The sequence below is a fragment of the Tamandua tetradactyla genome, chromosome 3 (assembly GCF_023851605.1).
Source record: "Tamandua tetradactyla isolate mTamTet1 chromosome 3, mTamTet1.pri, whole genome shotgun sequence".
NCBI lineage: Eukaryota > Metazoa > Chordata > Mammalia > Pilosa > Myrmecophagidae > Tamandua > Tamandua tetradactyla.
In genome coordinates, this window is record NC_135329.1 from 10,272,184 (window position 1) to 10,285,036 (window position 12,853).

General features: G+C 55.8%; 1 protein-coding gene across 5 annotated transcripts in view; it reads right to left on the reverse strand.

Moving 5' to 3' along the window:
• The window catches only part of OTOF (otoferlin), a 101,513-nt gene that overhangs the window by 38,421 nt on the left and 50,239 nt on the right, over nt 1–12,853 (reverse strand). For all 5 annotated transcript variants that reach the window (XM_077152345.1, XM_077152344.1, XM_077152340.1 and 2 more), the window contains 5 exons: nt 11,748–11,874; nt 11,173–11,227; nt 6,018–6,149; nt 1,289–1,351; nt 897–981 (listed from right to left, as the gene is read on the reverse strand). In XM_077152345.1, coding sequence (XP_077008460.1) covers nt 897–981; nt 1,289–1,351; nt 6,018–6,149; nt 11,173–11,227; nt 11,748–11,874 — 462 coding nt within the window. The remainder of the gene's footprint in view (nt 1–896; nt 982–1,288; nt 1,352–6,017; nt 6,150–11,172; nt 11,228–11,747; nt 11,875–12,853) is intronic.

Consider the following 12,853-nt stretch of genomic DNA (forward strand, 5'->3'; position numbering starts at 1 on the left):
GGAACGCCGGTGCCCCCCACAGTATGTGAAGGTTGAACGTGACAGTCTGGGTGGAATTGTGAAGTCACTGTCCAAGGGCCAGAGGGGGTCACTACCACGTCCTAAAGTGGGATGACGGGGGCCTGGGCTGTGTGCTGGTGGCCGCTGTGCTGGCCGGGTGGACGGCTGTCCTCTGTCAGGCTGAGGGCACCTCCTCTGCATGTCGCGACCCTCACCAGCCCCTCTGGGCCACCCTCGGGTCCCCCAGCATCCCTGTCCAGTGCTGGCCCTGGGGCACCCACAGACCTGCTCCTCCGCCGACCCGTGGTGGACGGTCAGCCCACAAGCCCTCAGCAGCCAACACATCGAGGATAGGGAACTCACTGGGAGGCTCTGGAGTCACAGAGCCTGGCCTCCCCTGTGACCAGCTGGATGGCAGGGGCGGGCCCCGGGGCTTCTCGGAGCCACCGACTCACAATGGCAAAATGGAGAGACACTGCTGCCCACCTCCTCCCAGCCCTGGGCTCCTGTGAGGGTGAAGCGGAAGCCTCTCTGCTCCCTGGGTGCTGGCCCAGGCAGCAGGAGCACAGCCCCTCACCAGGCTGGGAGGACGCATCTGCACACTGCCCATAAGCACCAGTCACCAGCCTGCCATGGGCCACCCAGAGCTTCCGGGCTCCGTGTGGACTGAGCCTGAGCACGAGAAAGAGTCCACTGGCCTGTGCAGTTCTCATTGCATGTCTGGACAGCCTGGGCACGTGGCCCCTGACCCCGCAGTACACTAACACTTGCCCGATGGCGTTCACAGTCCTCGCCAGGCCGAGCCCAGGAACTCCCAGGGCAGGAAGGCTGTGTGTGCCATGCTCCCCGGGGCCCACGTGTGCCCTGCTGGCCCGGCCGTGCCCACAGCTACTCACCAGGCTGCGAGTACACGGTCCCCACATCCATTTTGAAGGACCCCACCAGGGTGCCGCTGCGTAACAGGTTCTTGGAGTGAATCACCTTCCGGGCAGAACCACCAGCCACCAGTCAGACCAGCTAGGGTAGGTCTTCCGGAGGGATTGTCGTGGCGCCGGCTGACGGTGGCACCACTTCAGCCTTTCTGGGGTCCCCAGCATCGTGGAGAAGCGGGAGGGCGTGTGGGCTCCCCAAGCCCCTCCTGCCCTCACCGGCTTCTTGCTGGCTGCCATGCAAGGGTGTGTAGGTTGTATACTCTACAGAGGTAGCTGGCTAAGGGGTGAGGGGGGCCAACATCTAGCCCAGCAGTTTAAGCTAGAAGCCCTGCCTGCCAGAGCCTGCTCCCACTCACCGAGATCTTGATGATCTTGTCGAACATGACGTCAGGAGAGACGTGGAAGTCGAAGACAAAGTACTGGAGGGGGGAAGGACCCAGGCCCACTGTCACCAGGTGGCAGCAACAGCTGACAGCTGGGGGGCAGTGCGGAGCCCCTCCCTCCTGCCAGTGCCTGTCTGCTCCCCGGCCATTTCCCCTGAGCCTTGTAGCTCAGACGACCAATAGTGACAATCACTGGTCCTTCTTGACTCTGGAGGAGGGGGGAGGCAGGGCCCTCACTCTGCAGGGGCCCCCAACAGGAGGGCAGGGCCCTGTCCCCCAGACAGAGCCAGTGATGGCCAGTGTGGAATGGGAAAGGAAGTAGGAGCATTAGGTTGGCCAGTCTACACAGATGTGTTGCACATAGAAGGGCCCTTGGCTGGAGAACCAGGAGACCTGGATTCTAGCTCCAGTTCAACCCCTTTCTAGCTGTGAGGCCTTGAGCAACTCATTCTTTGAACCTCGGTTTCCCGAGCTATAAAATGCATACAATAGCACCCACCACAGAGTCTTGTTCTGAGGCTCTACTGGGATACCACATGTCTCACATAATTGAAGATGCCATTGATGGTAAAATATACTGTAATGTGTGCCAGGGAACCCATCATTAAACCACAGCGCCCAGGGCCTAGAAGATGTATCCCAGTGGGAGATGTCAACTGTAAACTAAGGTGAGTCTTAGAATGGAGACACCTAATACTGCAGATGTAAAATGCGGTGGGCACCACTCTTCTCTCTTGCTCTGACCTGGCTGCATGAGGATCTGGGAATGAGGGTGTGGGGCAAAGAGAGGAGGGACAGCTGCTTTGGTGTCTGCGCGGGGAGGAGGAAGGAAGGCGGCCAGCGGGCCTAAGGGAAGTATTGGCCAAGAGGCTTCTCCCCGCAGCTCAAGTTCACACTGGAGACTCTGGATAAAGGGGCCAGCTTCAGAGTCTAGCTGAGCAACTCACTTCCTCTCCTAGGCCTCGCTTTACTCCTCTGGGACATGGGGAAACTGATCCCAGGTGCCAGGTTGCACCACGTGAGGGGCGGCGTTCACCTGGCGGGGTGGGGGTGGGGGGGATGTGGCAGTGGGGCCCTAGACAGGATTACCCCTGCCAGGCATGCGACTCGGGGTGTGCGTGTGGTGATGGCACAACAGACGTGCTCTGCTCCGTGTGCTCGTAACACACCCAGCAGTGCTGGCCATGGGGTCTGAGCGCTGGAGAGAGGGCTGGAGCTGGCAACCGGGAGCACGTGGAAGGGACCCAAGGCCACGGGGATGGATGAGAGGCCCCCGGAGAGTGTGGGGAGAGCAGCAGGCTCAGGACTGGGGAGCTGACAGCGTTCCAGCAGGGCAGAGGGAGAGAAGGCAAGAAGGAGATAGAGGAGAAGGAAGTGGAGAGGCAGGAGAGCAGGAAGGCACGTGAGGAGGCCCCCCCAAGGGGAGAGCGGCTGACAGAATGAAAGGTGCTGAGTAGGCATGGGCCAGGGGATGGCGAGGGGACGTGTTATATAGGAACAGCAGGTTCCTTGGTGACCCGGGTGATGGCAGACTCTGAGGTGTGTTTTGGAGGGAGGAAGCAGAGGCAGCTCCCAGGGCTGGAGTGGGAATGGGAGGAGAGGAAGACTTGGGGTGGAGGGAAGGCAGAGCAGAGGAACGCAGGAGCTCTTCGGACCTGCAGCAGGCAGGTTTCTCACAGTCGTGCTTACAATACACTGCTCTAGAACCTCTTAGATGGAAAGGAGGAGGAGCCAGGAGAGGGGCAAGGATGAGGTTGGGGAGTTGTGGGGCTGATGTAATGCCAGGTTCTTTGGGATGTAGTAAGAGGAGGATCCTGGGCAATGGGGAGAGGTTGGTTTTAGGTTGGGGGAGGGCCACTGCTCCAGGTGTGCGAGGCCCGGACCAGGTGTACCCGGAGAAGGAGAAGCGTCTGCTTGGGACTGTGGACAGAAGACAGGAGTGGAGCCAAAACAAGCAGGAGGGCAGGTCCCAGCCGGGTCAGCCCTGGGGCAGCCAGGGGCACCGGCCAGCTATGCGAGGCCAGAACGCCACACTCCCGGAGCTGTCCGTGGTCAATTCCTCTCATCTGCTGAGCACATGCTCTTTTGTAATCTCTCAGGATTCTCCTGAGTGGAGCTGCTGGTTCCCACCTCCCTCTGTTGGGTTTAGTGGAGCCAAAGGAGGGTCCCCCCCACCTGGGAGAATTAGGCAGAAGCAGTACAGCCGTGGGGCCGGGGGATGTTGTGGCATAGGATGGGGGTAAAAGAGAAAGGAAACCCCAGCCTTGTGCTTGGGGTAATCAGAGGACAATGATTTAGAAGACAGATTCTCAACTGGCGGCAATCTTGCTTCCCCCAGGAACATTTGGCAATGTCTGGGGACATTTTTGTTTGTCACTTTGCCGTGGGGAAAGAGACTAGGTGGCCCCTAGGACCACCAGGCCATTGGGTTAATGTGCTGTGTGTTCAGGCTTCCAAGGGAGGTCCCTGGAGCCCCTTGCCATAGCTCCTGGAACCCAGGAGTCACAGGCTGGGTCTTGGGTGGCCGTGACTGTGGGTGGGTGGGGGGGCCAGTGTGACTTCTGCTGGCATCTAGTGGGGAGAGGTCAGGGGCTGCTAAACACCCACAGAGCCCAGCACGCCTCCCTGCAACAAAGAATTATCCGGTCCAAAGTGGCCATGGGGCTGGGGTTGAGAAACCCTGGTTTACAGGGAACAGATAAAAATTGAACAAATCAGACCTAATTTGGTTTGTGAAAAAGAACAAAAATCTGATTAAGATCAAATTTGAGAGGGTCCAACGGTAAGCAGAACAAATCATCTCAGAGGATTGAACTACGGGTGTGAAGGTTTCCAGACTGGAATGGGGAGGGGCCCTATTAGAGGCAGGAACTGTCCTTCTCATCTCTGCAGTGCCCATGGCTCCTGGCAGATGCCCAGCAAATGCCAGTCAGTGTCAGGATCTGCTCAGCATAGTGTTACCAAGTCCTCCAAGTACATTCCAGGCTCTGAGACAGCCACAGTGATACAGGAGCCTGGGGGCCTCCAGTCCACCAGAGAGCAGAGACCTCAATGACCAACCTCAATCCAAGAAGCTTCTGACACAGGGAGAGGGTGTGGTGACCTCCGAGGCAGAGAGCAAAGAGAGCTGCCCAGGGGCGAGGACATGAGAGCTGGGCCCTGTGGGTTGGGTAGGAGTCTGCCAGTGAGCCACAGAGCAGGGGGAGCAGCTCTGTGTCCTGGGAGAGAGGAAACAATTTGAATGAAACCTGAGGCGCATGGGCCCGTGCAAGGTGAGCCCTCCAGTGAGCCACAAGTGGCTTCCACAAGTATTAAATAGCCACGGGAAGACCATGTGCACCTGTCTCTTTATCCTCAAGGGAAAGTGCATCCTTATCTAGGCTGGAAGCTTTTCCAGTCCGGGAGATGACCTGGCATAAGGTCAAAGATGCTGAGTCTGAATTTCCTGACTCTGGGGAAGGCTGCCAGATGGGCCTGGAGGGGTCCTGGGGTGGGGGGAGGGGGGGCTGTGTCCCAGCCCCAGGGACCTGTGGGAAACCAGCTGTGGGAGCTGTGAAAGACAGGTGCCAGGGCTCTCTTCCTGCAGGTGCACAGCTGGAGGGCTGCACCACTTTCCCAAGGGACTTCCCCAGGTACAGATGGCACCCCTCAAACCTCCCCATGCCTTGTGACAATGCTGAGACTCAGGACACAGACACCTTGTGGGGGCCAGCCTGGCACCCTTACTGCTGGGAGCCGTGGGGAAAGAGACTAGGTGGCCCCTAGGACCACCAGGCCATTGGGTTAATGTGCTGTGTGTTCAGGCTTCCAAGGGAGGTCCCTGGAGCCCCTTGCCATAGCTCCTGGAACCCAGGAGTCACAGGCTGGGTCTTGGGTGGCCGTGTCAAGTGGTGGCAAGAGCCCCGGGCTGGATGCCGGACAGTGTGGACCCTGCTCTGCCAACAATGCTCTGTGTGACCTTGGACAAGGCCCTTCCCATGTCAAGGCCTCAGTCTCTGAATCTGGAGGATGGGAGATTGCCTTGGAATGGTGTCTGTGGTCCCTCAGCCTCTGCACAGTCGAACAGAACAGATGTGGTACCACGATTTTCTCTCTATCCCAAGAGTCAAGGCCAATGCTCTGGAGAGGAGCCCCCAGGGCTCAGGCCACCCTAAAGGCAGCTCAGCAGAGGCTGACCACGGGATCCTACACTGGCACAAAGGTGCTCGGGCCAGGTCCTCCTCCAGGGGCACCAAGGCCCTCACGGGCGAGATGGGTCCAGGAGGTCAGCCTCAGACAAGACGGTGGGTGAGGTTCAGAAGCGATGGTGCACTGGAAGCATTCAGCAGGGGCTCATTAACAGCACTGACACCGCCATGTGCAGGGCCTGAAGTGAGGTGGCAGCCCCCAGGGCTCTGTCCCAAGGAACAGCTGGGACCTGCCATCCTCAGGGATTGAGTTTCGCTTACAGATGCTGCTGGAAGCTGAGCAGGAGACCCTGGGGCGGTGTTCATGGCAAAAGGTCTGCCCTGGCCAGCTGAGGTGTGGCACTGAGCTTCCGCGTGCTGGGGGGTGGCAGCAGGAGCGGGAACAGTCACTCCTGCTGGTGCCCTTAGAGCCCTGTGTGCTCCCAGCTGCTCATCAGGTCTAGTGGAGGCCGGGGCCAGACTCCTGCCACATTTGGGAGGCTCCTCCTCCCTCTGCCAACCATGGGCCCACTGACCTCATTGTAGTAGGGGCAGTTGGTGGACTCCTTCATGGACGTGTACTTCTTGTCGTCGCCCACCTCCACGCACACCACAGGGTCCATGTTCAAGCCCACCAGTTGCCGAGCCTCAATCACCGTGATGCTGACCTGTGGGCAGGAGAGAGAGGCCGGATGCTGCTGTGAGCGGAGTGCTCCCCGGAGCGGAGTGCTCCCCGGAGCACAGTGCTCCGTGGTCCCGCTGGAGTCAGGGCGCTGGGGCGGTGAGGCTGGAGGGTGCAGGGAAGCAGCGCTGGACAGGGGGTTCCAGTCTGAGCTCTGCCTGGGCCCTTTCCCCTGCTAGGTCTCACGTCCTCAATTACAGAAGAAGGGATTAGGCCAGACCAGTTCTAAAGCAGCATTTACTAGAGTTACCTGGCGGGGGGAGAGGGGCTTTTAAAAATCCTGCTGCCAAGGCCACACTTCAGACCAATCGAATCAGAATCTCTGGGCTGAGGCCCAGGCATGTGTATTTTTAAAGCTCCCCAGGTGATTCCAGGTACGTCAGCTTCCCTCTCCTGGTACCCAGGCTTCTGCACCGCACATGCCGCCAGACTAACCGCAGGGCGCTCGTGCATTCGAGGCTGTGCTTTTAATTTCCTGTTATAGCATTTCTCATTTTAAGCCTCTGACATTCTTTGTGATTCTGGAATTTGGCCTCCTTTCCACATTTCTGGTTTCTCCCCCTTAAGGTTAATTTTTTTTTGAATAGCTGTTTGAATGGCCCCGGTAAGGTGTTTGCAGCCCCCTCCTCCCCCCAAAGCCACCTTCTCTGGCCTGTTGACCATACGTTGCGTGTGTGCTTCTGGCCCTTTAAGCAGCATCCGGCTCTCCTGAACCTTACTTCTGTCTTGGGAAGCCCCGTGTCAGCTGCTCATTCATTGGCAGATATCTACTGGGCATCTACGGGGGGCCAGACACAGTGGGGATCGAAGCAAACAAACTCCTTTCCCACGTGAGTATCTGTAATGATTCCTGGCTCATTGACTGGAATCCAAAATCTACCATTTCTGATGAAACCACTACTTTTCTCGAACCCTCCCATTTAAGCTTTGGATTTGCTCTGTTAGTTGCTGTGTTTTGATGCAATTTCTAAATATGATATTACTCAAGAGACTTATTTTCCCTTTTCATAAAAGAAGAATGACCACTAAAATGATCATATACTATATCCATCAAAGTCTTAAAGTCTTATAAATATTCTGTTGGCCAAAAAAGAAAAAAAAATCCACACATCAGAATTAATGACATTAAGAAAACTGGAAATTCTGAGGCCAGTGAGAACAACGGTGGGGACTAGACATGGAACTGGGAATTGGATATCCACGAACTGAGTAACACTCGGACCGTGAAAGCCGACAGCTCTTTCTGGAACTCGACGGGCCGAAGGGAAAAACCCAGAATCCGGTTCTCTGAAGACTGTTCAACAGTCACTGTTTCCTCAGGGAGCTGAAACGGAAATGGGGCTAACTAACCTGACTCTGAGAAGTTTACCAGGAGGAGAGTGAAGAGACTAGAACTCCTTCTAGAATGTTCTTTGCATAGTAACTTACAGAGTTTTAATCATCAGGACATTTTTTTACACTCAAGGTTTTTTTAAAAATCCCAGTATTTTCTTTGACAACGAATCCTTCTCCCCAAACCCCAAAAATGCTTTTTGTAACACAGGCCCGGGAAGGAGATAGGGCCCAGTTTTAGCATAATAAGTTACTAAGGATTTGCCAGCAGGGGATTTACCTACATAACATGAGAGGTGGGTTGCTGTGTTTTCCATCCGGAGGACACCTTTTTGTGTCCTCCTCCTTTCCAGGACCCGAAGTTTCCACCTTCCTCCACGGGGCAGAGCAACGGGGCAGCTGATAGCCCTGGCCTGGAGACTCAGACCTGAGGGGAGGGAGGTAGGGAGGGGAGGAGGGGGGAGGGCCAAGAGGAGCAAGGCAGGGAAGGGGCAGCCCAGCGAGGAAGCCGGGAGGTCTGCAAGGGCAGGAGGGAGGCCACAGGCGTTCTGGGTACTGGGAGGGGATTAAGGGGGCTCAGGGAGTTCAGGGGGCCATTTCTGGTGTCCTTCCACCCCTTCCTGGGGCTCTATGGAGGGGGAATCGGTCATTCTCTAGGATTCCGAGGGAGGGGGTTGGCTGTCCTTTCCTTCCATGCTCCAGTCATCAGGACAGGACTCGATTTTTCCAGGGTGGAAGACAAGGAGGCAAACAGAGTCACAAATGGGACTCCCTGCCCAGCAAAGTAGGAAGACTCGTGGTCACCAACTCTTCGGCCTTCCCTCTCCAAGATAAGGGCCGTGAGGCCCAGGTGGCTCCACAGAAGCCACCAGAAGGAACAGTGCTGAGAGGTAACTCTATACCTCTGTCCTGGAAGAACCCAAGAGCTGTTTTTCCAAGAGATGTGGTTGTGTCTCAGTCAAAAGATGAGATGGGAGTCGGCAGAGCCCTCCGTTCTGCACGTCTCCAACACGCTTCACCTTCCCTCTGCAGGTGGCAGAGGCATGCCCTACCCGAGCAGATCTACGTTTTGAGATCTCCCCAGGGGCAGCTCAGAGGACGGGCTGGAGGAGGCGACATGAGGGCAGGGAGACCAGGTGGCCAGTGAGTGCCATTACACCGTCGAGGCTGGAGGCTGGGGGCTGAGAATCAGCGGCAGGAGAGGTAAAATGAAAACCAGAGAGATGTCTGGAGGTGAAAACGTATTGGATCTTGGTTCCAGGAAGAGCACGCAGGGAAGAGAGCCAAGGCTCCATGACACACCGAAGAAGTATATCTCTGCCGAGCACCGAGGTGTGCTCACTCTGATGAGGAAAGTGCAACGTGAGAGTTCACAGGGGAAGCCTCTGGATTCTCTCCTTGGTGGGCCAAGATGCCAACAATGAGGAAAGGGTTTACACATCACATACTTTGTCCATGGAAGAAACTGGGCATATGGGTTACTCCTTGGACCTTAGACCCCCAGATCTCCTTTCAGTGCTATCCATCAGGATGGTTGGGACCCCTCAAGATCCTTCCCGAAAGCGAGTTCAGCTAAGCGACCCCTCACCCCACCCCGACCCTCATCCTGTCACCAGCTGGGCATGCTTTTTGAGGTCTTATAACACATCAAAGTCAAGTTCTCCAAAGGAGTCCCTGCTGGCAGCTTTTATTGCTTTATATATTGTATTTATTGGAAGTAAGGAATAATTTCACAGCTGCATGCCCGCAGTTCTCTCAGAGTGTACCAACTCTTGTGCTAGAGTTGCCAATAAGGGAAATAATGGTTTAGCAGTTTAACTGCAACAACATGTGCATTGAAGGTTTAAAAAGTATTTGGAGGGAGAATGTCTGGCGCATTTAATAAAAGTCTCAGCAAGCAGCTGGTAGTAAGCCAAGGATGAGCCAGGGACCCGGAGGCAGCCACTGCCTACAAGGCCTGGCTGTAGAGAAAGTAGAAGCTCTGACCACCACATTTGAATTCTGGCTCTAGTTTTGACTCTGTGTGATTTGGGAAAGTTCCCTCACCTCCCTCAGCCTCAGTTTCTTACCCACAGATGGCGAAATACCTGCATTTGGGCAACTGTAAGACTTGCATGAGTGTAAACAGGAAAACACACCTACAGCTCCCCCCACCGTGCCCGGCATGGAGCAAACCTTCAAATGACAGTGACATCAGTGTCAACAGCACAGCCCCCTTTTCTGCCAACCCCTTTTTCTGTATGCCTTTAGCCTGGCAGGCTGTGATGGAGCAGAGGGAAGGGGGCAGAGGGTGGGTGGTCTTTGTTTTTTGGGACATTCCTGTTCCCAGTACAGAGAAAAACAAAGACCTGAGCCTTGTTGTTTGGAAAGGTTTTTAGACCCTCAGGACATAGGACACCTGCTGGGTCCTGGCAGGGAGGAGGGGGTGACACACCCAGCCTCCACAGAGCCCACTGGCGACTTCTCATCCACAGAGGAGGCCAGCTGGACACTGTCCAGGGCTGTTTGGAAGCACCAGGGAGGATGGTCACTGAGTGGATGAAAACAAACTGAAGCAAGGATTAAAGGAGATAAGGTGAGAAAACACGATCAGATGCACTCGAGGCAAAGGAAGGTGCTGTTGAGTCGGTTACGGCCTCACCTGAGGGAGGTGAGGTGGGTGTCCTTAAAAAAGACAGAGGGTGCATGGGACTGGGGACCTGGGCAACTGCCCACTCTGATTCTGGGTGCTGGTACCCAGACAGAACACCTGTGAGGCAGCGGCAGCCAAGTGGGGTTCCGGAAGCCTCTGTCTCCCCTTAGTCAATGCTAGGAGGGCCCAGCAGCCTTCTGCCCTGTGGCTGGGCCTCCTGCCCTGCAGGGGACAGAGCAGCAGATGGCTCCTGGACCCTTTCTGGGATGTGCCTCCTCCTCCCCTGCCTCAGTTTACAAAAAAGTGATAGGAGCTTCTGGCTTGTGAGTCATATCAGTATAACTCGGTCTCAGACTCTGTAACTGGTCAGCTCTGCAAGAAGAGACCAAATGGAGGCTCTAAACCTGCAAAGCTGAGGCCACACCCCAGGCAGCAAGAACAACAGTGGGGCCTAGCCACCCTGTGGGGTCCTGCCCAGCAGCCACCAGCCTTGTCTGCCATGTGGCCATGTTCCCATCTGACAGATGCAAATCTCTCCCCAGTTTTTGTCTCCAGTTTTAGAAACAAAAATTTCAGAAACCACAGAGAAGCAAAAAAGAAAAAAGAAAAACATTACCCATACTCTCACCAGACATCTACCACCAGGGCTCACATCAGAACAGCACAAAACAACAACTCAGAAGACCACAAGCAAACAAACTTTCTTCAAAGGTTCTTATTTAACTGTTCAAAGTCTGTGTGTTTGTTTGTGTTTGAGATTCTCCTTGGTCTCTTTATAGTGTTTCCAGGTTCCTGTTACTTTACAAAGTCTAGTGCTGGACACAGAATCCCAGGAGGACATTGACCATACAAGTGGCCTTCTCAAGCTCCTCCTTGGGCTCATGTCTTCCCATGTATGACACTTCTAGGAATGCCTCCAGGAACAAGTTTACTTTGGGAATTTATTTTCAGCTTGTGGTTCTCTATGACCTCCAAAGAGTTGACATAATGCACATCTGGCCAGAGCAGAGTCTGAAAAGCATGAGGCCCTCAGGTGCCCACCTACCTGGTAATCCATGGGCCGCCCGGCACTTGGCTCCATCTTAATGTCTGGCTTAGACCTGGGGGGAGAATGCAGTGTCAGGCCTGGTGAGAGGGCAGAGGGACAGACTCATGGTCTTCAAACACTCCTAAAACTGCCCAACACAGTGGGATTAATTATTCTCTCTCTCTTTTTTTTGCATGGGTCTCTGGCATGGCAGGCGAGAACTCTGCCACTGTGCCACCACTGCCCACCTAGATGAATTATTCTCTGAGTTCCCAAAAGAGAGGGCTAACATAAGGGCAGAGGCAACCCGGAGACAGACATTAGATTAACAGCTCGGGTATGGGCTGGGTGGCTCTGTGTGGGATGATTTCCCCAACCCAGGAGGGGTTCAGTGGCCTGGGAACAGATGGGCAGCATCAGCATTCAGCGTTTGCAGGGGGAGAGGCAAGACACTCCAGGAAAAGGGGCAGGGTTAGGAGGAAGCTGCCCATGCACCCTGATTCTCCCCTACCCGAACTCCACCGGGGCAAGCTGGCTCCTGCTTGGGGGGGGGGGGGGGGGTAGCAGGCAGGTGGGGGCTCCCGCTCGCTCACCGCTTGTTGGAGACATTGGTGGTGAGAGCCGTGACAGAGGCCAGAGACAAGGAGTCAGGGTCCAGCCCGTCCCCCAGCCGCATGGCCAGGTGGTCAAGGTCCTCCATCTCCAGCACGGCGGGCTCATCTCGGGGGAAAGAAAGGCTGGGTGGGGGGGGTCTGGCAGTGGGCTAGCGATAGGGCCTCCCCTTTGGCTTGGGAATCCGTAAGCTCAGAGCCAAATTCAAGGTCTACCTACGTAGCATCTGCCTAGGCTGTGCGGGCACGATTTCCGCATTGTTCTCTGCCTCATCTTGCTCCTCCATGTTAACTGATAATTTATCTGGTCCTTACTTGTTCATTTTCATTAGCGTAACACTTTTACGTCACTTGCTTAAGCACCGGCTAGACTTTGCAGAAGAGGGAGAGCCCGTGCGTATATGACAACACATAAGCCTGGGCCCTGGCACCCTTATCGAGTGGTCACCACGTGCCAGGCTTACATGTCTCTAGACTTCCCGACTACATCTGGGCCTTGTTCTCATGGCCTGGATGGGGAAATGGAGGCTCAGGAAGCAACTTATCCAGGTAAAACAGTTGGTGGAATTCAGGGCTTGCATTGGTGTGTGCTGCTCCAATGAGATGAAGAAAGGACAAGTCTAAGAAGCCCTGCAGGGACAGTGGCTTTGGACTCCGCTGACAGCTGCACTCTCAATCTAAATAGGGAAGGGCACAGCTGGACTTGAACTGGTAAGGGGGCAGGAGGGAGAAAGAGAGATTCTGGGGGCCAGTGGGACCACAAGGGAACCTTGGTGTGGGGGGAGCAGCCAGGAGCCCTGCCGGTGGGGGGGCAGGGCAGGGGTGATCAGGCTGGCTCCCTGGCAGGGGGCAGAACGACGAACTCCTTGGGGCCATTCCCTATACACAGCTCCGTTCTCCGCTCTGTTCCTCCCCTTTTTTCTGCCTGTCCTCCTTGCCTCCTCTGAAACAGCCTAACTTGCCCCTTCCCCAGCAGGGTGCTTTCATCTGGGCCAGAGCCAGGCCTGCCTCCTCAGGCCTGCCCCCAGGCCTGCCTCTCTGCAGTGCCCCCAGGACGTCCCCTTGGTGGCCAGGCCACTGCGGGGGCA